At 42.0% G+C, this 25288-nt stretch overlaps 1 protein-coding gene across 1 annotated transcript in view; it reads right to left on the reverse strand.

Annotated features, from left to right (window-relative positions):
• Positions 1-25288, reverse strand: part of CNTNAP2 (contactin associated protein 2) — an 836988-nt gene that overhangs the window by 404548 nt on the left and 407152 nt on the right. Inside the window, exon 4 of the mRNA XM_035101355.3 lies at positions 18996-19143. Within this exon, the coding sequence (XP_034957246.3) occupies positions 18996-19143 (148 nt within the window). The remainder of the gene's footprint in view (positions 1-18995; positions 19144-25288) is intronic.

Genomic DNA, 25288 nt, shown 5'->3' on the forward strand with positions numbered 1-25288 from the left:
TTCTTCAGGTCGGGCATTGTTTTCTTTTTTTGGAGAAGACTGAGGCAAAGAAGGTATTGAGGAGTTCTGCCCTTTCTCTGTCCCCTGTTTGCATTTCACCATCTTCTCCTCTAACTGACCCCACTGTTTCCTTGTTCTTCCTTTTGCTACGGACATACCCATAAAAGCCCTTTTTGTTGCTTTTAACCTCTCTAGCAAGCCTGAGTTCATTCTGTGCTTTAGCTTTTCTGACTTTGTCTCTACACATGCTGGCTATTTGTTTGAATTCCTCTCTGGTGATTTCCCCCTTTTCCCATTTTTGGTACATATCCCTTTTAAATCTTAACTCAGTTAAAAGTTCTTTAGATAGCCAGCCTGGCTTCTTTAGGCACCTTCCATGTTTCCCAACTCATTGGTATTGCCTGAAGTTGTGCTTTTAATATCTCCCTTTTAACAAACTCCCAACCATCATGAACTCCCTTCCCTTTTAGTATTTCTGTCCATGGGATCTCACCCAGCGTTTCCCTAAGTTTTCTGAAGTCGGCTTTCTTAAAGTCTAGGATTTGAGTCTTAGTATGCTTGGTTGCTCCTTTCCGCTGTATAGTAAACTCCAGAAGAGCATGATCACTCCCATCACTCCTGCCACTTCTACCCCACTAACTAGGTCATCACTATTGGTTAGGACCAGATCTAAAATGGCTGATTCTCTTGTTGCTTCCTACCAGGCCACAACAATACGGCCGCCAACAGTTGTCCTTAACAAGGTCATATCAGAGCAAAGCATGAAAAAAGGGTGGGTGGGTTGGGAGAACCAGTGCAAAAGGTGAGAGAGAAGGTCCCGTCTGGTCACCACAGTTAAATCTCCCGCAGCCACATCCCCTCCCAGCGCTGATTGTTCAGTGTGGCCACACTGGGCGTGGCTCCACCCAGTGCTGGCAAAATGGCTGGGACAACACAGAATGGGCCATCAACTCCCCACTCCCCCGGCCAGATCACTGTCGAGTGCCGGCTGCCCAGCCGCAACCCCGCCCACCGGGAAAGGTGAGCAGACCTCTCGCACCAGTATTGTTTCCCTCCATGGGACTTTTTATGGGTACTTAACCTTAAACAACATGGAACCTTGTCCAACCCAGGCTCTGTCTCTTTCCGCCATCAGGTTGCTAAACCAAAGCTAACAGTCATCTAAAATCCAGCAGTAAAGGAAAGGAAATTGCTGTGGAATAGAGTCCCACACCTTTGATGCCACTGCTGAAACTCTCTCTTGTGGATCCCCATCCACCGCCATGCTTCAGATGGAAAAGTAATCTGGAGCAGGGAGTCTAAGGATCATCTCAATGAACAGGTAGACTGTTCAATGTGTGCAGAGTAAGCCATTAGAAGCATTTCCTGCTGTGCTCTATTGTGACCTTTTTATCTATTGTGGCTGCGGTCTATTTGGACTTTATAGGCTACATTTTGTGCCTTGCAGACTATAGTATCTAAAAACCCAGATCTCAGTTTTCTCATATAACACTATTCTGGCATGTCAGAGACAACCCCTCTGTAATTGGAAGACGACTTTTGCTGCCAGGAGGGTACGTGTAGACCCCAGCCATGCTTAACTGGTTAGTAAGTCTAGAATAACTCCCCAGTTTAAAAAGACGAACAAACTGTTGAACAAATCATTCAGGGGGGAATCCTCCTGTTATAAAAATAGAATATATTTTTGCATCCTTGGGGAACTCTTATATGGATTCCTTGATAATGTGTAACTAATGGCTGCTTACCTTGTCTCCTGCAGCAGACTCTTCAAACAATTAAGTCAATTAGAAAGAGATGGAAACTATTCTCCAATAAAAACAAAATTGATCCATTTTCACATGCAAAACTGATTTTGTAGGCAAATCCTATCTTACAAATTGGAAAAAAGATGGTAATATGGAAAAATTAGGTGGAAGCAAGTGTATTGACTTTGGAACAATTGATAGATGAGGAATATTAATTCTATACTTATACTGTTCTAAGAGATCAATATCATCTATCAGATGCAGCCCAATGGCAATATCTGCAGTCACAGAATCTGGTAACAGCCCTGTTTGGACCAGCAGCCTTTTCAGCTTCTGAGACACTTGAGATACTGGAACAATTGGACAAGACTTTTGAAACTAAGGAACCAGCGATCACCTTCTATAGATATTTGTTACTAATAAATAAGTTTGATGTGCAGACTTTGACTACCTAGTCAGGGGGATTTTTTTAAAGCTTCTGTAGCAATGGTATCAATGGGTCTTAAATTAGGACTTATAGAACAGAAAATAATATTTAGGATTTATTGGACTCCATTACATTTGAATTAAAAAAGGATGCAGTTGCAAGAGATGTATTAAGGATAATGCCTATTTGAAACATGTTTTTACAGTGCCCTATACTCAATAAGTTTTGAGAGAAAGAACTGGGCTGTATAAATATGACTGTGTAGAAAAAGTTAAAATTTTCAGAGTAAAATATTCTTGTGAATTATATACCTATTGTATGGAAGCTGAAAATTGGACAACATAAGTGGATTCTACGCACCCTAACTGTGGCCAAGAGACTGGTATTGATGAACTGGAAGAATAAAGATGATTCTCATTAATCAATGAGTCAATCACATGATAGCACTTGCAACATATGAACAGATTGCTTATAGACACAGATTTTGTTTGGATAAATATATTGACATTTGGAATGAGTTTATACAGAATATAGTAGGTTATTAATAATCATACACATATTAGGGCAATAATATTACATATATATGCAACTTACTATATTTAATGTATTAATTTATATCCTTTTCATTGTAATTGTATTTTTTTCATTTTTGCACTTTTTTTGTTCCCTCTTCATTCATTTTCTCTTTTTTCACATTATTTCTTATAACTGAAACTATCTTAATAAAATATTAATTGAAAATAATAATAAAAAATAGGGTGGTCTGTATCCTTGGTTGACCCTGTAAAATAATCAGCCTACACATGTGTTGGTTGATTCAGGATTCATACTCAATGCCTATGCCAAAGCCTGTTGACATCTGTCATCCTGTGTTTATAGCAATTTTACCATTTTTGGGCCCTGCCGCCCACGCCTTCACTGTCCCAGGGGACTGCAATTTAATTTAAGCTTACTGTTTTCAAGCCCAAGAACTAAAATGGAGTAGACATAAAAATGTGGAATAAAGAAAGTATATTTTTATACGAGCTGCTAGGTTGGATTTCTTAACTTGCCATTATCCCAAAGTCTTAAGAGCACGTTAGACAGTCTGCAGATGGTTAAAGGGTAAAATAGTTCTATCTACAGAAAGACTGAAGCATAATCTCTATCAGGAGAGGTTCAGTGTTTCAGGCAACACAGTTTTATACTTCAGACATATTCAAAATCACTGGTACATACATACATACATATACATATGTAAAACGTGAAAGTGTGGGCTCCACTTTTCTCCGCAACCGCTTGACCGATTGTCCTGAAATTTTGACACAACGATCCAGGCCACTCCCCGAGCGTTGTTAGAAAAAAAATCCCTCAAATTTCACACCTGGGCAGGTAGAAACCTGTTTTTCCACAAAGTAAAACAGCGCCCTCAAGTGGATTTCCTCCCACAGTACACCCCTCCCTTCCTGTGAAATCTACACCACACCCACAAACCCCGCCTCCACCACAAGATCCACCACTCACATACATACATCCGGCAGAGGTATTGAAGACCAAACCAACTGAAAACAGGCCTTTTCCAGCAACAAGGCCCAACATTGCCAAGTGGAGGTAGGGGCCTGCCTGGGGGGGGGATGGGGGGCAAATAGGGGGCAGGGATACGTAATGGGTCAGAACAGGGTGGGAGGAGACACAGGGATGAAACCTGCCCTCTCCACAGTATCTCGCCTCGACTCAGGGGGACTCTGAGGCTCAGGGGGGTCTGAAGGGGGGCTATTACCCTCCATTTCACATACTAACGCACAGCAACGCGTGCAGGGCCAGCTAGTGTGTGTGTGTGTGTGTGTGATTTTGAACTTACCACCCTTCATTTTTTAATATATATATATATTCAATATATTCACAGAGAGAGATGAAGGAATGCAGTCTTCCCTAGATAATGGTTTCTCCAAGTAAAGCCCCACCTGCTCCATCTCTCTTATCTTATGTCATCCCTGTGCCAGCTAATCTGAGCTTTCTGCCTCTGAGCTTTCTGCCTCTGTTCTATTGCCCTCAATGCTTGCCTGGTCCTGGGGGGGGGGGGTCAGGAATGCTCTCCAAGGACATGGAATCTGTCAGCTGGTGCTTCTTCTTCCTGCTGCTCTTCTCCCAATATTTCCCAGCTTTCCCCCTTTGCAGCCTCTGAACTGTGTCCTTCTGCAAACCACTGTTCTAAATCTATACTGTCCTCCTGTTCTTGGGAAGGTTCAGGAGAAGGGGGTGGCCCCCACCATTCCTCCTCAGTCCAGGCCCTGACAGAAAACAGTGCTGGACTCCAATCCAAAGTGGGTGTAAGAAGCCACAGGTGGCCATTGGTCACGTTTGGCTTAGTGAGCCACAAGTTCTTGGGCCCCTGGTAAAGTGTGGGCATGATTTCCTTAACCACAACCTTGTCATGTGCATAGCTGTCAAGTTCTCCCTTTTCTCGCGAGGAAGCCTATTCAGCATAAGAGAATTTCCCTTTTTAAAAAGGGAGAACTTGACAGCTATGGTCATGTGACAAAGACACATGAGAGCAGAAGCAGCAAAGCAGGCTGGGAAGTGCTGGGACTGCACAGTCATACGGGCCTACTAAAGTTATTCAGGCCTAACTGCTAACTGCTGAGTCACTCTGACATGTGACTCATTCTCCTTATGAGTAGCAGCCATTTTCTCCCGCTGTGTTCAGTAAGGTTTCACTCAGTGTCGTGTTGGTATGGAAAAGAGTCTGTACTCAGCATGTGATCTCTTAAATGGTTTTGGAACTAAGTTATGAAGATGTTTATTTTAAACTTAGATTTCATTGCTTCAATGAAGAACTCTGCACCATTAATTAACTCTGCTTGAAAAACCTCACATAAAATCTACATAGTTCCACCCTGAAGATCCCGGGCCCCAGGAAGATTAGACTGGCTTCGACCAGAGCCAGGGCCTTTTCAGCTGTGGCCTCGGCCTGGTGGAACGCTCTCTCACAAGAGACCAGGCTTGTAAGACGGAGCTGTTCCGCCAGGCCTTTGGTCTGGGTTCAGCCTGACTCATGTTCTCTTTGTATAGGAACAAGCACAAAGCCCACTCGCAGGTCCTTATAATCAGTAGAAACAGTTGGTCCTGGCGAGTATTAACTGCTTTGAATTTTAACCTGAGGATTGTCATTTGTTCAGTTTTAACTTTAATTTATTTGAATTAATTTTGGGGTGCATTTTAATCAATGGATTCCTTGTTTTTATGCATGTTGTATTATTTATATGATGTTAGCCACTCTGAGCCCAGTTTCAAATAAAAATTTATCATTATCATTATCTCTCTGTATTCCTTCAAATCTTCCCAAAACCAGGACCCTGCAAGTGGCTTTTAAGGCAGCAGATCTGCACCAATATCTTGTATTCAACGGTCTGCCTCTGGCTACTCCACGTTCTTTGAAGGATCTTTGTAACGGAAAGGACCTTCAGAAAGTACACCTTTATTTAAGAAAACACATGCTAGTAAAATAACATTTCCATGAATAACCCTGACTAATGGGGGTATTCTTTGCCTGTTTTCCCCCAACACACAATTGATTCACACCTCCATCACAAAAGTTTTATTTTAATATATCCCTTCAAAACTTGTAAATGTATCAAATCTCTCAGACCAGTTTCAAAGATTTGAGTCCAGCCTGATAATTTTTCTCTTGAAAACACGAAACACTGCCTTTTCTTCCTGATCACGCTCCATTCTTCCTCGTGGGTGTTTCATGTAGAAACACTGAAAAACATTTTCCCACAGTTATCCTCCATATGTCTACTGTGAAGAGGCTTTAGGAATTAACAGAGATATGTTCACAACTTTTGGAGATTTAAACCTGGAAGGTAAATGTCTTAAATCTCAGAGGTAATTTAAACATTAGTGTGCTGGGTTTTCTCCCTCTTCCTAAAATAAGCTGAAAAGCCAGGCATAATCCTGTATTGGATGGATTTTCTATTCTCCCCTCCAAAAAAGCCTCCTCTCTCTCCAAATAAGAGAATTGTGTTTTATTTTTTTGAAAAGGGGAGCTAGCTGTGCCCTGGAAAATAATTACTGGTACACTCCCAGTTAGGCAGGAGAGTCAATGGAGTTCAGGATGGGATCTGGAAGTCAGAGTCACATACTAAATTGTGCCAATGAGCAGTGACCTCGGGCAATGTGTGCATTTATCAGATAAGCCATGGATGTCTAAGTACACACAGCTGTCACGGTCAAATTCTAAATCAATTGCAAATGCCCTAGGAAGCAATAGACAAATCACTATACCCAGGACTTTTTTTCAAGAAAAATGGGTGCCAGAACACACCATGAAGTTATTACAGCTGGACGACTCAGGGCAGATGCTGGTTTGACAACGGCCACATTCACCGCCCCGGGAGGTGCTAAAAGCTACAGCAAGCTGTCTCCCTAGCTGGTTTGGGGGGGTCAACCCCAGTTCTGGTGCAGGTCAGGTAAATGCGCTCCCGCCTCCCTTGTTCTCTCTGATTCTGGTGAATGGCTATGGCAGCTTGGAAGGGCCCTTGCGCAAATGTGGATGTGTGCAATGGTAAAGGCCTGCCTGGAAAGCTTAAAGAAGAGGAGGAGGAGGAGGAGGAGGAGGAGGAGGAGGAGGAGGAGGAGGAGGAGGAGGAGGAGTTTGGACTTGATATCCCGCCTTTCACTCCCCTTAATGAGTCTCAAAGCGGCTAACAAGGTCACCCAGCAGCTGCATGTGGAGGAGCGGGGAAGCGAACCTGGTTCCCCAGATTACAAGTCCACCACTCTTAACCACTACACACACACTGGCTACATGGGAGAGGGATTGAAGGAATTGGCCCCATCCTGTAGCTTGACCAATTGTGGCTAGGAACTAGGTGGAGTCATAGATCTTTAAAAAGTGTAGATTCACACATGCTGGCCGGCTTCCGTTTTGACTTGAAACGTTCATTTTGGGCTTCTCAAAAGCATGTAAAGACAAGGGGGGGGGTGACTGCACCTAGGTCATAATGCAAATATCTAAAATAAATTCAGCACCTCTGTCAGATATGAACAAGATCTCATTGGCTTGCTCTGTTTTAGACGGAAATACAAACAGAACAACAAAAATACTCCTACAAACTGCAAAATAAAATAATAAAAGTATTAAAACATCATTGGGCACCCTCAGTTTCTGTCCTTTGAATCATTTTTTTTTGGGGGGGGGAACACCATCTTACATGCAAAACAGGAGGCACAGGGGGTTGGACTAGATGACCCTTGGGTCCCTTCCATCTCTACAATTCTATGATTCTATAAAAACAAAATGGCAAATCTGGGGAAAGGTGAAGCTGGAATCCCTTTGCCTAACAGACTAGCTTCCTATACACAGAGGGACCCACCCACCCCCAGGATGATTTGAAGATAAGAATCTGTAATATACAGAAAGAAGTAATACAGTCCAAGAAGAATTGTACAACATGGTGGTTCTGGAGATATAATTTTATTTTCTATCTTCTGCAAAATAAACAAAGGTTTGGCACACACATTTTTATAAGTTATGTATGCCTACACTAATTCAAACAAAACAAGATTGTAGTGCATTGCTGAGAAATGTTTTATTGGGGATTTCTGCTTATTGAGTGATTGAGTATGCTGCCATCTTACAGATCCACGAAGCAATGTAAATTCTGAAAGACTTTGCCCTCCAGGGATACTATATAAGCAAGTAACAAGACTTACATTGCCATTTCATCTGGAAGGCTATGGTGCATATTTGAAAGCGTCGGTACCATTTTTGTTATTAACATGAAAAAGGGAGGATGGAAACGATAATTCATGGTGGCTTTGTTGTATCATGCCAAACACCTGCCTGATCCTGAACTTCCTTGTGTGGAAGTCACCCCATCTGCCTGAAGCTGTCACAAGCATCAAGGGTCACGTGAATTGCAAATGGAGAGAAATCTTTAAATGCCTCTGATTCAAAGAACCCAAACTATAAGGGGACTGCCTAGATAGCGCACAACCATTTTATTATTTATTTATTTATTTATTTATTTATTTATACCCGGCCACTCTGGGCGGCTTCCAACAAATATAAAAATGCATTAAAATATCACAGATTAAAAGCTTCCCTAAACAGGGCTGCCTTTAGGTGTTTTCTAAATGTCAGGTAGTTGTTAATCTCCATGACCTCTGATGGAAGGGCGTTCCACAGGGCGGGCGCCACTACCGAGAAGGCCCTCTGCCTGGTTCCCTGTAGCTTTGCTTCTCGCAGTGAGGGAACCGCCAGAAGGCCTTGGTGCTGGATCTCAGTGTCTGGGCTGAATGATGGGGGTGGAGACGCTCCTTCAGGTATACAAGACCGAGGCCGTTTAGGGCTTTAAAGGTCAGCACCAACACTTTGAATTGTGCTCGGAAATGTACTGGGAGCCAATGTAGGTCTCTTAGGACCGGTGTTATGTGGTCTCGGCGGCCGCTCCCAGTCACCAGTCTAGCTGCTGCATTCTGGATTAATTGCAGTTTCTGGGTCACCTTCAAAGGTAGAGCGCATTGCAGTAGTCCAAGCGGGAGATAACTAGAGCATGCACCACTCCAGTGAGACAGTCTGCGGGCAGGTAGGGTTTCAGCCTGCGTACCAGATGGAGCTGGTAGACAGCCACCCTGGACAACAGAATTAACCTGGACACAGAATTTTACCATGCAGGTAGTTCTTGAATGGCTGTATCAGTATGGAACTTCCTGGGCACTGCACCCACCCTACTTTCTTATTCCAATGTAGTCAGAGTGGCATGGATCCTGCCACAAGAAAGCAGGAAGCACATCATGAACCACCAGGTAGGTAGCAATACAAACCTGGGCTGGAGGGGGGAGCTCCCATAAGAAGAGCAAATACAACATTTTGTGTACAGGACAGAAGGGATGGCTGTCACCTTCAGGCTATGCTGCTTGTGAACTTGGTGGTATCTGCCGGGCTGCGGTTGACTAGACCTTGCCATCTAGCATGGCAATGCAGAAAAGCCTATGGGTTTCCTTGCTGGGTAGCCCAGGAAGAGCTACCAGCCATGGAAGAATCTTCTAGTTAGTGCTGTGCCAGAATTGGTTCTCCATTTCCTTTGTCCCTGGTGAAAGAGGCTTCCAATTTTCTGCTTCATTCTTGGGACATTTTCGAAGAATTGTGGTGCTGGCAGGGCTTTGAGTTTACCTTATCACTGTGACGTGACCAATGGCTCCGTGTGTGTGTGTCCCCCCAGTAAACATTTCTCTGGCATTTTGCAGTTTCCCTGGCTGCCTGCGCTCCCTGGTCTGAAAAAAGTCACATGGGAAGAGTTCCCCTGGACTTTACTTGAAACATTGCCACTCAGGAGGGCTGCAGAGTGAGGACCTCTGGTGAGATGATTTGCAGAGTGGAAGGAATGACACCTCCAAACACCTCTTGGTCATCTCAGAAGTAAAAGAAGCACCAACCCCCAACCCCCCCAACCCCCCCCGCCCCTCTGTAACTCATGAGAATGTCACTGAAATTTTCTGTCCCTTTTCATAACTTTTAAACTTAATTTCTTTTCTCACAGATGGTGGCGAATGGGGGGGGGTAGAAAGGTTTTTTTAACACATTGAGTATTCACGTTGTTCCCTAACCAGAGGCAACTGCAAGTCCTCATTCTATTTATCTGTCAATTAAATTGTAACCATTTAAATTGTAATCAGGCACATTTTTGCAAGAATTGTTTCAATCATGTCTTTGATTTTAACCATTCATGAAAAAATTAATGTGTGAAAAAATCTTAACTCTCCTGATAATACATCCTCCCCCATCAATAAAGACAATATTTCACTCTTTGAGGAACTCAGCCTTCCATCCAACTGAGACAGAAGAAAATCTATGCGTTCTCTCAAACACCAGAACACAAACCTCCAACCAGGATGATGAGGTAAGATTAAACCATATAATTTATGTATTATTTCTCAAGATATATTGATCTTTCTAAAATGCTTATTGATCGCTCTGAAATGCTTATTAAGTGAACCTATTGCTTATAAATTTTGTCTTATTGCTGAAAATCTTATTATTTTCTTATTCTCAAGATGCTAGAGGTAATGCTGATATTTATTTGGAGTCTTATAAATGATAATTGGGTCCTGCAAAAATAAATTATCAGCATAGCTGGCAGGCTGGTGACACTTTGGGGCACTGGTAACTATGGGGTAGACCAGGCACCCCCAAACTGCGGCCCTCCAGATGTTTTGGCCTACAACTTCCATGATCCCTAGCTAACAGGACCAGTGGTCAGGGAAGATGGGAATTGTAGTCCAAAACATCTGGAGGGCCGAAGTTTGGGGATGCCTGGGGTAGAAGAAGAACAAACATCCTTTTCCCGTATTTCTAGAATAACATCTGAAATGGGAACTCGTACAGGATTTCCATGCATTTGCTCTTGGATTTCAAAACCAGCCCCAAAGCATCATTTTGGTGGTTCTGTTCTGCCTGGCTGTAATCCCAGAAATGCCCTTTACTGCCTTGTCTCCCAGAAGCCTCACTCCACAGGTGACTTTATCAAACAGGCGCTTAAGCAACCCGCAAGCATATGCCCTTCTCTGTACCTGAGCCCCTTCGCTCACAGTCATCTCCAGGATGGCTCTTCCATTAGACCATTCAAAATCTCCACCAAGGACAAAAGGAACTTTCCAGCAAGCACTGTCCCTACTGGTAAATTAATCAACAGTTATTTGCATTCCTTAAACTTAGGGCCTTCCACCCCATGTTGGCACACAACACTCCTCTTGTACTCAGAATTTTGCCACTGAGTACTCACGGCCAACATCAATCTTACCTTAGGCTCCCAATTCAGTTAAGCACCTGAAACATGTTTTAATAAGAAATTTAATTCACTCCCTTTCATAGCTGCCAAGTTTTCCCTTTTCTCGTGAGGAAGCCTATTCAGCATAAGGGAAAATCCCTTAAAAAAAGGGATAACTTGGCAGCTATGCTCCCTTTCCCTTCTTTAGAATGCTCACCTTTGCTCCAGGTAACTCCTCCCCTTAAGAAAAAGAACCTTTACAGACTTTACAGACTTCCAGGGAGGTGGCAGACCTGCTCAGCTGCAACTGTTGAAAGCTCCAACAGAAGTAATTACGTGGTGTATTTATGATAGAGGTACATATCACTATTATATCTGAGGACATAAATGACCTTGGAATGAACTTCCAGAAGTTCTAAAAAGGATTGTTATCTACCATGGGATCAAGAAATCTTCACAGACAAGTGAGTTCAGAGGAAAAGAAAATATGGCCCTGCCAAACATCACTTAATAGCACTAGTTTATCTCTAGGATGTAGACCAGCCAAGCCTCCTTTATTTAATTAACTTTGAAACTATTATAAATTATTAAAGGAAACTAAAAAACAAAAACAAAAAACTACCCCCTATCAGTAAAAATGTTCATTTGAATTATGACTTGAAAGCTGGCTTAGAAAGAGAATCTAGTGAAGGGTCTGGAAATAAAAAAAGTGCATGTATGATTGGGAATGTGTGTTAACACGGGATCTGGTACAAAGAAACATATGTTAGCCTTTCTATTCCCTTTCTCCCCAAGGAAAGCGTTGAATAAAAATCTCGAGGACTGACTGGTCCTGACATGTTACAGGTTGGTAGCTGTGTTGGTCTGACGTAGTTGAAACAAAACAAAAAAATTCCTTCCAGTAGCACTTTAGAGACCAACTAAGTTTGTCATTGGTATGAGCTCATACCAATGACAAACTTAGTTGGTCTCTAAGGTGCTAGAAAGCTCACACCAATGACAAACTTAGTTGGTCTCTAAGGTGCTACTGGAAGGAATTTTTTATTTTATTTTTGTCCTGACATGATCCTTTAGATCACGACTAACCCTCATTTGTATTTACAAAGAATAAATCAGTGCAGTCTGAACCAGGTTGAGGCCAGCTGTTAAGGTCAGATAGGTCAAGGATAAAGTAACGGAAGTGGCCTTGTAGCTGAGGATGTCTCTTCCATGCTTGAATTCCACTGAACACGAGATCAGAGGAAGAGAATCTCTCACAGCGAAGGGTGACAAATGGGGATGCCTTTGGACATTGCAACCATGGTGGAGAGGTGGTAAGTTTCTCCACATGCTACACAGGAAGTTACACCTCCTTTGATACATGTTGTTTCAAGACATAAAACTTTTCTGAAGCATAGTATGTTAAGTGTTCTCTTGAAGTCAACCATACAAAGTTAACTATGGCAACAAGCTACTCTTAATACTTCTTAAAGCCATTACAGTGGTACCTCGGTTTATGAACACAATTGGTTCCGGAAGACTGTTCATAAACTGAAGCGTTCATAAACTGAAGCGAACTTTCCCATTGAAAGTAATGGAAAGTGGCTTAATCCGTTCCAGACGGGTCCGCAGAGTACTCAACCTGAAGCGTACTTAACCTGAAGCATGGGTGTAATTGGTTCCGGAAGTCTGTTCATAAACTGAAGCGAACTTTCCCATTGAAAGTAATGGAAAGTGAAATAATCCGTTCCAGATGGGTCCTCGGCGTTCATAAACTGAAAATTCGTAAACCGATGTGTTCATAAACCGAAGTTCCACTGTATAAATGTATGGATGTCCCTTCCCTGGCCATGAGGTGAAGAAGGCACCATCTCTGCCCCAGCCCCAAAGGCCAGGCCCCAGCATGGCTTTCCTCCCTGTGGCTCAGGCTTCCATGAGGGAGCCTGTCAGGGGGACGCCCGGTTGCACCTCCTCAAAAAAAAATGCCTCAGGGCGATGGCCCCCCCCAGCCCCGCCCACACGGCGACTCTGAGTGAGTGCCATTTCCACTTCTCTATGTGCATTTCTACATGCAGTGAAGCACAGGTGCCAGGCCTTCATTGCCTGCATGATGTGTTGTGTAATTGGGGCTCTAGATGTGCTTATGTACCCCCACCTGGGGATCTTTTCCCCCAATCCAAATAATTGTTGCGTATATCATGGATTCACATCATATTTAATTGGCTTTTGTGATTATGGTAATACACCAAACAATTCTGCCATCTCTCCCTCTCTCTCTCTCTGTATTAGTTACAGGTTGGTAGCCATGTTGGTCTGCCGTAGTTAGAGACCAACTAAGTTTGTCATTGGTATGAGCTTTCGTGTGCATGCACACTTCTTCAGGTCTACTGCTGGTTGAGAATACAGTATTTGCAAAGCTGTTTGGGACACAAATCCTTATGGATGTTACTGGCATTTCTATCTAAAAGAAGGATTCTGAGATAAATTCTGAAATGGTTTGAGCAATTAGTGTAACAAAAATAGTAGCCTGCTTATACACTAACATAAATATAATGCAATATACATGAAAAAGCAGTTAGGCTTTCTCTAGGGCAAGATAACCTGGAATATGTGCTGACTGAAGCTGATAAACTTCAGCAGCAAAATGTGATAAAACCATGAGTTAGGTTTATTCACAGACCATATTTAATGCCTGCATTATGACAGAAGATCAATCACTTAAATTCACTTAGAATATCTACAGCATATTCAGTGTCAAAGAGACTTATTTCACTGATGGAAATAAGAAGTGACCTTATTTCTATGCTGTTAAAAGCAGACAGGTATTAAAAACAATAAAATCAAGGTTCTATTTAGAATTCCAAAACAGCTATCAATGTGCCTAGTTATACTATATATTGAACAGGGTTGCAATCCCCTTGAAAAAGCAGGTATGCAGCGGGGGGGGGGGGCTCTTAGTCAGCTGAAACCCACACAGCCTGAGTGACATAGAGAGCCTTTCACCAGTTTCAGATGCTTCAGAGGTGCAGCCATTTCTGGCAGAGCTAGTTTGGCCATGATAATCCATGCCTGGGAGCCTCCCACTTGGATCACCCCAAGGAGTTATGCATGGTCCTGCCCTCAAAGGTGCCGCAGGGGATTCATTTGCTATGGAATACGGCTACCAGAATTTTGACGTCCATTTTGACGTATATTATCCTAATCTTTAAAAAAGCAAAAACTCCCTTGGCAGCCTTCTGATTTGGATCCAATTCAGAACCCTGGTTCTTATTACATGACTTGGGACCCAAATGCCAGGGCCTCCTCCATACCAAGCTGTATGTGCTTTAAGATTGAGGCCTCTCTCCCGTCCCTCTGTGTTTATAGAGTGGGAGGTGGGAGTTCTGGTCTTCTTTCTTCTTATGTGCTTAGTTGACTTTGCTGTTGCTCTGCAGAACTTGCAGGGAGAAATAATTTTGCTAAACGTTAGAGAAACCTCTTAATGGTCAAGATGTTTGACCCCTCAGGAGGTGGTGAGCTCACATTTGTTGGAAGCATTTAAGCAGAAGCTGGGCAGCCAATCACCAGGGATCCTGCACTACAGATGGGGTGTGTGAACTAGATGGCTTCTGGGGCCCCTTCCATCTCTCTTAAGCTATGATTAAAGGTAAAGGGACCCCTGACCGGTAGGTCCAGTTGCGGATGACTCTGGGGTTGTGGCACTCATCTCGCTTTACTGGCCAAGGAAGCCGACATTTGTCCGCAGACAGCTTCTGGGTCATGTGGCCAGCTTGACTAAGCCACTTGTGGCAAACCAGAGCAGTGCACAGAAATGCCATTTATCTTCCCACCTAGCGGTACCTTTTTATCTACTTGCAGTTTGATGTGCTTTTGAACTGCTAGTTATGATTAGGTGGGATAATTCCACCATTGATGTGTGTTTTGATTGGGGAAGGCTGATAAATCCAAATTTCCAAATAAATATAATCCAAGGGAATGAATAACAAGTTTAGGACAATGCTGTAAAAATCACCATCAAGATAATGTCTTAAAATTAGAATTAAGTGCCAGACTTCTAATATCTGAAAAACAGAAACTACATAACCACAAAACATCTTAATGTTTTTGAAAGCATTAACCTTTTCAAAATCTTAATTTTCATAATGAGCACCTTCGTGCAATTGAGAAACTCTAATTGAAGACATTTAAGATTGCTGCTCAGAGGCAGAAGTACAACATATGAAATTGCTCTCTTGCATTAGCTAGTTCATATCTGGTGTTGTGATATGAGCCCCCCACCCCACCCCACAAAACAATCTGAAACTGTGTTTTTCATAGCTGTACAATAGCATCTTAGTTCTGATTAAGATCTGATTCACCCAACCAATGAATTGTATGCGTCAGTTTAAAGGCTGTGATAACATTTCACTGAAGTAATACACTGGGCCTTACTTTCAAAAGGCACTAAATTGTGTGGAATGTTTTCAGATCAAAGCCAGACAATTCAGGTGCCTCACATCAAAAGCCTTCTGTCACCACAAGGAATTAAGTCCATGGTGTCAAAGAAAGGCCTTGGCTCTACTCCCCAAAGGCTTTGCATTAATTTCCCTATTGTGCAAAGGGGACGTTGAGTCCCTTCAACTCAGCTGACAATCTGCAAGGCAGGATGCTACTTGACACTGCAGTAATTAGAAAGCTGAAAGAGGAAGCAATGGAATCAAAGAACTGCTCACTTGGGGCAGAAAATGAGAGGTCACGGGAGAGGCTTTAATGGAAGAGAGCTCACAGCACAGAACAAAGAATGACGAGGTCAGCAAGAGAAACATTGCAGTAATAAACCAGGGGGAGATGTACAACTCCCAAGGTTCCGCTTGGCTCTTTTAACTCAGCAGTCAATAAAAGGGTAGCACTGAGTCAGTTTACTTGGAAGTGGTTGTCTTCCCTGAACAATTATCTATGGTGGGATGGTAAGGAATTTAAAATTGTGTCTCATCAACCATTTGGAATAAGCTATACGGGTCCAGCAGAAGCTGATTTTGAATGTCACTATGTTCAATAAATCCTTTGCAACTGGTTGACTTTCCCACAGCTGGAAAACAAATACCGGTAATCAAACCTCTTCTTCTGCACATGCACACTAGTCTTAGCAACTCAGTGCTGCTGGAAGCTTTGCTCACGGTCTCTCTGCCTTCTGCTGCCAGGAAGGCACACGGGAGACCACCTGCAAAGAGGCTCCTCAAGGTGCCTTTGAAGATGGCCCTATTCCAGGCACCTTCACAAGCCTCTCTGCAGGTGGTTCCCGTGAGCCTTCCTGGCAGCAGGAGGCAGAGAGACCGTGAGCAACGCTGCCAGCAGCACTGAGTTGCTAAGACTAGTTGCCTTTTAATCTCCCATGATGCCCAGGAGTGTTGCCCAGTTGTCCAGCTCTCTTCAGAGCATGGAGGCAGAACAATTGCATGGTGCTAGAGTCTTTGTAGACCTGTGGCCTCAAAAAAAGTTTCTTCTTCTTCTTCCAGGTGCATCCTGCCAATTTAGGCTAATACTTCACACATCAGATGACCTGGTCTTTCATCCATGAAAATCCTTTCCCATAGTCAATTCTGTTTGTTGTTTGTGCCACAACAGACTAACATAGCTGCCTCTTTGGACCATTTGATGGGAAGACAGGAGACAAAATGACACATCTTCCCCATACCTTTAAAGCACTATGATGCCACTTTAGCTGTCATGGCTTCCCCCAAAGCATCCTAGGAAGTGTAAAGGTGCTGAGAGTTCTTTGGAGACCTCTATCGATAGGTGTCTCCTAACATCTCTCAGCACCCTTAACAAAATGAAGCTCCCAGGATTCTTGGGGGGGGGGGAGAGACATGACTGTTTAAAGTGGTATGATATGGCTGAAAACATATAGTACAGATGGGACCAAAGTAAGAAAGAAAAGAAAAGAAAGCTAACTGCTGACGGGGGCCTGAAGGAAAACCTCTGACACACGGAGGAATCATGCAAGATTCCTTCCACTGACATCCTGTCACTCCCTGCTGACGTGGTCATGAAATAGCAAAGAATGACATGAATGACGGCTGAAGCATAATTGCCAAGGTTGGCAATTCACATCTTACTCTAGACATCAGTGAAACAGAGGTGGCCCCTTAGGCTTAAAACCAGTGACACAGAACCAAAACTCAGAACCTTAAATCTGGTGAACTTTTCCTTTCAGAAAGAACAATCCCTGATTTCCCAGGCGACCAAGTCACTGTGGACAAACTGATTGGTCACTGCTGAAGAAATGAGAAGGTGGCAGAATGCCAAGCAAAGCCTTTATGGACATTCACTCAAGCAAAGAGCTTGAAAAGGCTATGCAGAATGAATTAGGCTACAATTCTCCACATCTACTTGCCACAGCTGAATGAAAGGACACCAGGGAGACTTCATTTTCCAAAGACTTGCTTTAAAGGCCACACTTTCAGAAACCTCTTCTCCTTTTCCATGATGACTAACTAGAAGTATTATTTACAGTAGTTGAAAAGGTAAAAAGAAGCCAGGAAAGAGAATGTCGTGACACAAAGCTGGGTTTTGCTGTAATTTAAATGAATCCCTGCTTTGAAAAATAGCCTGCTACAGCATGAAGGGAAACCTATGATTTATATTAACTAAAGAGAGTCCTGTTTTGCAGCAACTTTATGTGTCTTCAGAAAACGATGGAAGAGAAATCTGTTTGGTCCACATTTTTAAGTGAATGTATACCTACTTCATACCTTCCGGACTAATATATAGAGCAGGGGTGTAATTCCTTCAGATTTTGCACTTTTCCAGATGTTGTGACATGGTCCTCGGCTCAAAGAATGGACCCAAATGCATGAAAAATGTGTTCCAATCAATGTTGAAATACATATTTCCATACAGATATATATATTATCCAGCACTCTTACAGTGTTCCAGTTCAAACATTTCACCTGCTAATAAATTCATCCAGCAGGTGGGGAAGGCCCTGGAGCAATAATCTCTAGGTGGTTCTAATTAATCATGGGGTAGAGTTGACTAACTCCTCCTTTCTTCCATTTTCCTGTATGGAGTCTCTGGATCTTTACCAGATCTGTCCCTAACACTGAACTGCCATTACTTCCCCTCCACCTTCGAGGATTGGACACCTTCCAACTGCAACCTCAGTACTTATAGGCAAAATTGACTTTACCAGAATGGGTTATGCTTTCTGATTATGTGCCAACATAATAAAACCGTTTGACATCACTGGAAGAGGGAGTCACACTTTCTCTAATTTCTATTTAGCCCATTTTCAGGATTCATTATGCAACTGGTTTAACAGCAAACAAATTAGAACAAGCCAGCTTCATAAACTATAGCCTGAAGTAGGGATGTAGCTGTCTGCTTATGTCGTTGATCTCTTGCAGCCTGTTTCCACATAAAGCAGTGGTATTATTTTAAACATACAAAAATTGCATTGAAATACATCTTCTGCCTTATTTTAAGTTATAATTCATGCATTTTAGCTGGTTTTTGTGCAAATAAAATGCATTGCAAAATTCAGAGAAGTGTGATATCTGACTGCTGTGTTATGTTCTATAGAGTATGAATCAGTTTGCTCCACAGGTGGATGGAACAAAACTATCAGGCACCTTAATTTCAAGATCACTTGCTTCAACTAACCACAGTTAAGATTAAAGCAGTTTGTCCAGGTTTCCACAATATGACAAGTTGTGTTGTATCTAGAGTCCTCTGTTGGTGGACGAAGGGGACCTCCTACATATTGGCCAGCTAAACTCTGTTAGGTAGTTCAGCACAATTTCCCCCACAATGCAAAAGGAGGGTTGAGGCTGAGATATCATATACTGCCTTGGCCCCAAGGCCACTGTTATATCAGAGAAGAAGTCAATACTTGATTCAGGAACTTCTTAGCTCATAGCTGAGGCACTATGCTACCTCAGGTCTCTTATTAGATATGCTATAGTTTGCATATATTACATATGCAATGTAACTACACTCAACCCAAAATCCTGCATGCACTTGCTTGGATTATACTAGGCTACACAAGAAAGCTCCAGGAAAGCTTCAGGAAAGCAGAAATAAAACAACATAGCACAAGTTAAAAGAACTTACAGTAAGGACAACCATAGACTTCAATCCTCAGTCCAATTTGACCCTCTCCACTCCAGTCCAGAGGAAGTATCCGTACATAGCGGGCAATAACTGGATGCTGTAAATCATGCCGGACCACACTGTCAGAATTTAGATTTCCAGGAAATGCCTAGGGGGGGAAACAACACAAAATCCTTTTAGTACCAGGGCTATTTAGTATCTATAGACCACTTTCACAAGATTGAGTAATCCAGTGGGAAATGTGATCCCCACAGAAAGCAACCTGCTTGGTTCACTGCCACACTGTGCTGCTTCTGCCACACTATCCAACCTGGAAGAACAAACCTAGAAGTTGCGCTCCATTCTGTGCATTCCAGAATGATAAGAAGTTCTAGGACAGCCATTTTCCTAGCATGGAAATCTTGGCCCACCAGCCTTCCTTATTTGGCCCACAAGGCTGCTTTTGGGGTAAGTCACCCCACCCCACACCTGATGCCATGCAGGGGCTTGGCTAAAAGGGTAGAGGGGGGTTGGCCAAAGCCCACGGGAGCCGTTTCCAAAGCAGCTTGTTATTGGGAGCATTGCACAAAGCAGGAACTGAGCAGGACCACACATGTCCTCTCACACACACCGTGACAGCTGATGCTCCTGCTTGGTCCCTTTTGTTTCCTCAGCCATTTCATTGCTGTGAAACAGCTGCTGAAATGAAGTGGAGAAGGGGCTTCCTTTTAGCAGCACTTTGCTAAAATGATGTCAAATCCACTGACATTATCTGTGACAATAGGTGACTGACAGGTGGCCACTCCCACCCATTTTCTGAATTTGGATTACGAAGCAGGTTCTGATGGAGACAAATATAATGCATTGTTGAATGGTGGTTGTTTTTTTTGTAATATTGTATCTGTAGTCCAGGTTATATGCTCTTGTATACATTACTTGGCTGGAGAACAACATTGTGAAATTCAGAGAACTGTAAATTTCAAAAATATGTCTGTGCTCCAGTTCTCACATTGTTTTTGGAAAATTTGAATTAGGAATGTTCATCTTTAAATGTGAACTGAATTCAATGTCTCCTGCTCCAAATGCATTTTCATGCAAGTTTGCAACACAGATTGATTCAACTAACAGTTTGTCCCAATTCTGGAAGTTTCAAAAAGGTCATAATTTTCCACTGAGATGTTTAAGCCATGATACTTAAGATATATGTTCAGTAGAATCACATAGTGCACCCCTCTTTCAAAATGGGGGGGTGGAAGAGGTGCAAACTCCCTTCATCTAAGAAAAAGAAACCTCCATACACTCAGAAAAATAGCCAAATAAAAGTCTAGTCTAGTCTAGCTTTCTTCAAAATGTGCATTTAAAAAAAAAGAAATTTTAAATGCATAATGTGCATTTTAAAAAGAAGTAAAAAAAATTAGGGAATTTCTGAGGCAGAACAGCATTCATTATGCATTATGGTCACCCACCTGCAGTTTTTATATAATCATAAAATGATGGAGACCTCAAGGGCCACCTAGTCCAACCCCCTGTGATGCAGGAATCTCAATTAAAGCAAGCAGGACAGGTGGCCACCCAACCTCTGCTTAAAAACCTTCAATAAAACAGAGTCTTGAACTGAGGGAGTCAGTTCCACAGCCAAACAGCTCTGTCTGAAAGTTCTTCCTGTTGTTTAGTCAGAATCTCCTTTCTTGTAACTTGAAGCCATTGGTTCAAGTGCTACCCTCCAGAGCGGGAGAAAACAAATTGGCTAGGCGTTCCCTATATTGAGATACGTGTTTTCCTATCTTGGGCTGCAGCTCCCTCCTTACATCATCTATTCTGTTATCACCAGGTGGGGAATCACTTCCCTTTTGGGTGAAGACAGAGGCAAAGTAGGTGTTGAGCAGTTCTGCCTTCTCCGTCACCCAATAACATTTCTCCATTTCCATGCAGTGGGACCTGCTAGTTGCTCGATCTTCCTCTTTCTTCATGCATAGCCAAAGAAACCTTTTGGAAATTATTTTTAACCTCTCTTGCAAGGCTGAGTTCATTCTTAGCTGGACCCAGCTAACCTTCTCCCTGCAACTCTTGGCTACTCATGTATACTCCTCCTTTGTGATTTCCCCTTCTTTGTGATTTCTCCTTTCTTCCATTTCTTATACATGCCCTTCTTACACCTCAGCTCATCTGTGAGCTCCTTATGCAGCCACACCGGTTTCCTTACATGCCCACCACTTTCCTTTCTTGTTGGAATTGTCTGCATTGGGGCCTTCAATATCCCACTTTTAAGAAACTCCCATCCATCTTCAGCAGCTATGTCACATACTCGTTCTGAATATGCAGATCAGCTCATAAACTCAGCAAAGAAAACATTTCTTCCATCTCATTCATTCTCCTGACAGTGCTATTATGATTCTGTTAGTTGACTGCATTGTGCTGGACCACACTCTCCAATTTATGTTCCCAGAAGTAAAATTAAGAATGTTGCAGCCTTTTATTTTATGCACCTTTTGGCACAATGATACATTTCACTGAGCTCCAAGCAAACAATACCTTCTTGTTAATTCTGCTTTGCTATATATATATTTTAGTAATCCACAGGATGGCATCTTTCTTCATAGCCAGCAGTAAATGGCTATAAAACAATTCTACTGTTGTACGATTCCATAAGCTATTCTTCTTCAACACTCTAGTACTCTTTTTAGTGGATATTTCAATTTATTTTCCTTACTATAATGAAAATCAGATAAATAATGGATTTGGGGAAAACAGCTGGCAGTCAGAAACACACTGTTTTTGCAATGTTTTCTACAGGACAGCATGCAGCCATAGCCTGAATGAAGGACTGCTTCAGTTTATAGGTGGAATTTTAATTGTAATATTCACATGAACTTTTAAAATACTTTAGATAGTCTCTCCTCTCAACATTGGGTCTGGATTGCTGTATATTTTCCTGAAACATAACCATCCATTGCCACCTAATCAACACTGTGTTCTTTGTTTATTAAATTACACACTAATATTGGGGCCAGGACAAAACAGTAACTCACCAGCCTGAAGGTAGCTAAATGCCAAAAAGCACCCTTCTCACCTAAAGTGGTATTTTCAAGTGTAACAACAGAAGATTTGCAGCTGTCGTGGTCATGGAAAGGAAAGCGCAATCTCTCATAGATTTGCTCTTTCAGCGTTTCCCTGGTTGACCTACACAGCTCAGAAATCCGTATCTTCATGCTAAAAATGTTAGCAAGCCTGTTTTGACTCACACAAAAGTCTTTGTAAATTTAATTTCAAAAGCAGCACGTTCACCTAGAGGATTTTCTAATAATTTAAACAAGTGTGTACCTACTCAGCACCTACAATGACAGCCATCATATAACAATTCTCTCCATCACATGCTGTAAGGGAAGCCTATTGTGGGAGAATTGTGTATTTGGAGGAGACAGTGAATTGGTTTGTACAATTATTCCTCCTTGCTTTTCGACACTTCCTAAAGGGTTGCTGTCAAGAGCTTTTGGTTTGCTTTATTGTCTTGATTTACACTCTCGGGTTCCCGCAAGTTGGCGATGGGGCGGAGAATCTGACAGCTCTGTCAGATTTGGCTTTGTAGAGTGGACGGGGAAGAGCGCAAGGGCAACGCACCTCCCCCCAAAAAACCAAGAGGAGCATTGGGGTGTCTCGGGGTCCTGCAGACTCATGCGCAGTGCATCTACCGAAAGGAATGGTGGGGGGGGGGTGGAGCCAGAGGCACCAGCTCAGCTCTACAGAAGCAAAGCCTGTGATCCAGCCATGAGCGGTTCCCTTTCCAGACATTGTGCCAATTGGAAGGTGGAAAAAAAATTAAGGAATTGATTAAATCAATTAATTTGGCAAGAAGAAATTGGGAGTGAAAAAAGGAAGTCCGCTCCCATTACTGGTGCAACAGGCATGAAATACCTGCAAGTGAATTGTGGGTGAAATGTACTTTGGAAGACAAGTTAACTAATGAACAAATAGGTTTAAAAAGACTGCACTCAGCTGTTTAAGGCAGCCTCAATATTTTTTAAAATAATGAACTTGATCTGATCTCCATTTGAACTTGAACATAAAATACGGTGAGATTGAACTTGACTTAAAATGGAGGATAAACCTGAGAAGGATTATAATGTTAAAATTTCTTTTCTCTGGGAAAAAAGATTGGAACCTATCTCACTTCTGGAAAAGTGTTCTAGAATTTTTGTGAGAGTTGAAGATCCCCAATTTAATAGAATTACAAAAATGTTTGTACTTTCTGAAAAGGCATTAGCTGGATAAAAACTAAGACTAAAAGAAGAGGACTACCTACTGTGGCGATTCGCCACCTAGACAAGACCCAGCATGTGAGGGGTTAAGCTTGGAGCAGATAGAACCCTCGGGGGCGGGCTCAGCCCAGGGATAAAAAACCCCTCCCGAGTGGCAGTTAGTCAGTTGAGGTGGAGGTTGAGTTGAGGTTGAGGGAGTGGGAGTTGGTGTTGAGCTAGGAGTGGTTGGTTATATGCAAAGAGAGCTAGTTTAATATATTGAGGAAGGAGAATAGGTAGCGATTTAGTCAGACGGGATACAAAGTTGTGAGATTATTAATAAATATTTTCTTAGTTGACTTTAGCGGTAATAGGCCGGTAACTTATAATTAGAGGTAATAGGCCGGTATAGGAACCATCTGAAATTTAGAACAACCTAAGATTTGTACTGCAACCATTAAGCGTATGAACACACAATAAAGCAACTTCGTTTTATTTTATCCGTATCCTGGTCTGTGGTGTTTTGGTGGAGGTGTTTATTTTGTAGTTGGCACATCACCAATCGACCGTAAAACGTCCAGTGGTGATGTGCAGGTCAGAGTGAGCGCTACACCTACTTCTAATATTGGACTAGAACAAACTCAAAATAAAAGGTTCAATATAGATTTATTATATTTACAATTTAAAAAGTTATTTTGATGTTCATTATGTAAAGATCCGGATATATAATTGTGAGTAACTTGGAAGAGGGGAGGTGTATAAGTTGAAAGCACTATCTCTCTCTACTGAAATTGATGATGTCCTTGGTAAAGTACTGATAAGGTTAAAAATAACACTGTGTGGTGGGAAAGGACATTTTGTTTTGAAAAGAGAAAACTAGGAAACAGGGAGAGTATTGACCTCTCAGTTTAAATCAGAAATGGCAGAAGTAAAAATCACAATGTCAAAGCAAACCAGCCAGGCTGTAATGCAGTTGCTTTTAGATTTTTAAAGAGAACTGTTTGATCAGTTTAAGGAAGATGTCAACAAGGCAGCTGTCAAAATTTGGGAAAATGCCTATTTAATTTCAGAGGCAGTGGGACAATTAAAAGAGGCAAATGCATGAATTATTAAGACAGGAATGGTAGAGGGACGAGGTTTGCAGAAAATACATGGGAAAGTAAGAGTGGTTCAAAATAAAAATAGTACCTCATGCGAAATGTTCTGGGAGTCTTTGACAGATAAAAAAGATACTCTGTGTGAAATGATACGGGAGGCTTTGACTGTGATAGAGAAGAAGCAGAAGGGGAGGGCACTAAAAGGTGGCAATGTAAAACCATTAAAAAGGCCTGGGGAAAGACATACTGTATAAGGGTTGGAAAGGAATGTGGGAAATAATTGTTATTTTTTAAAAAATTGAAGATGTGATATTGAGATGTACAGGTTTTGATGGACTTACTGAATGAAAGGTATTGTTCCTGTACTCAAGAGTTGATTCCAGGCCAAGACCTGCCAGCAGCTCCTCCAGAAGGAAGAAGCCTCCACCAGAGAAGAATAGTGGCAAAACAAACTTTTGAACTATGCAGGATAAGTTAGATAACTTAAAACCTAAGAAAGAAAGAACTTTGAATTTAAAAAGGGGGTAAATGTTCAATGCATATTTTTTGAGCTTTGTGTATTGATTTTTACATTAGTATAACTTTTACATGTCACTTGTATTAAGATGAAGGTTTAAAATTGGATTATGAAAAATATAAGGTTTTATGGACGTGCATGAACAAGTATTAAACAATAAAACTAAGAGGGGGAGGGGAGGGAAGTCAAGTAAAATTTACTTATGATATTATTTTTTCTGGGTTTTTTCATTTCTTTTTAAAAATATTGTTATTATCTTATGTTATTTTTGGAGAATTAATAAATTGTTATAAAAATTAGGTCTAGCTTAATTTTTTAAATCAAAGGATGGTCCGCACAACCGTTGCTTCCCCCTCCACAACTGCATTGCCCAAATGATTTGTTCCAAAATGTACTGATATTATCACCCAGGAGTACACATAGCTATTAACTAAGGCTAGTGCTTTTTTTCTAGAAAAATAAGTT

This window comes from Zootoca vivipara, chromosome 11 (genome assembly GCF_965207765.1).
Source record: "Zootoca vivipara chromosome 11, rZooViv2.hap1.1, whole genome shotgun sequence".
In the NCBI taxonomy this organism is placed as follows: domain Eukaryota; kingdom Metazoa; phylum Chordata; class Lepidosauria; order Squamata; family Lacertidae; genus Zootoca; species Zootoca vivipara.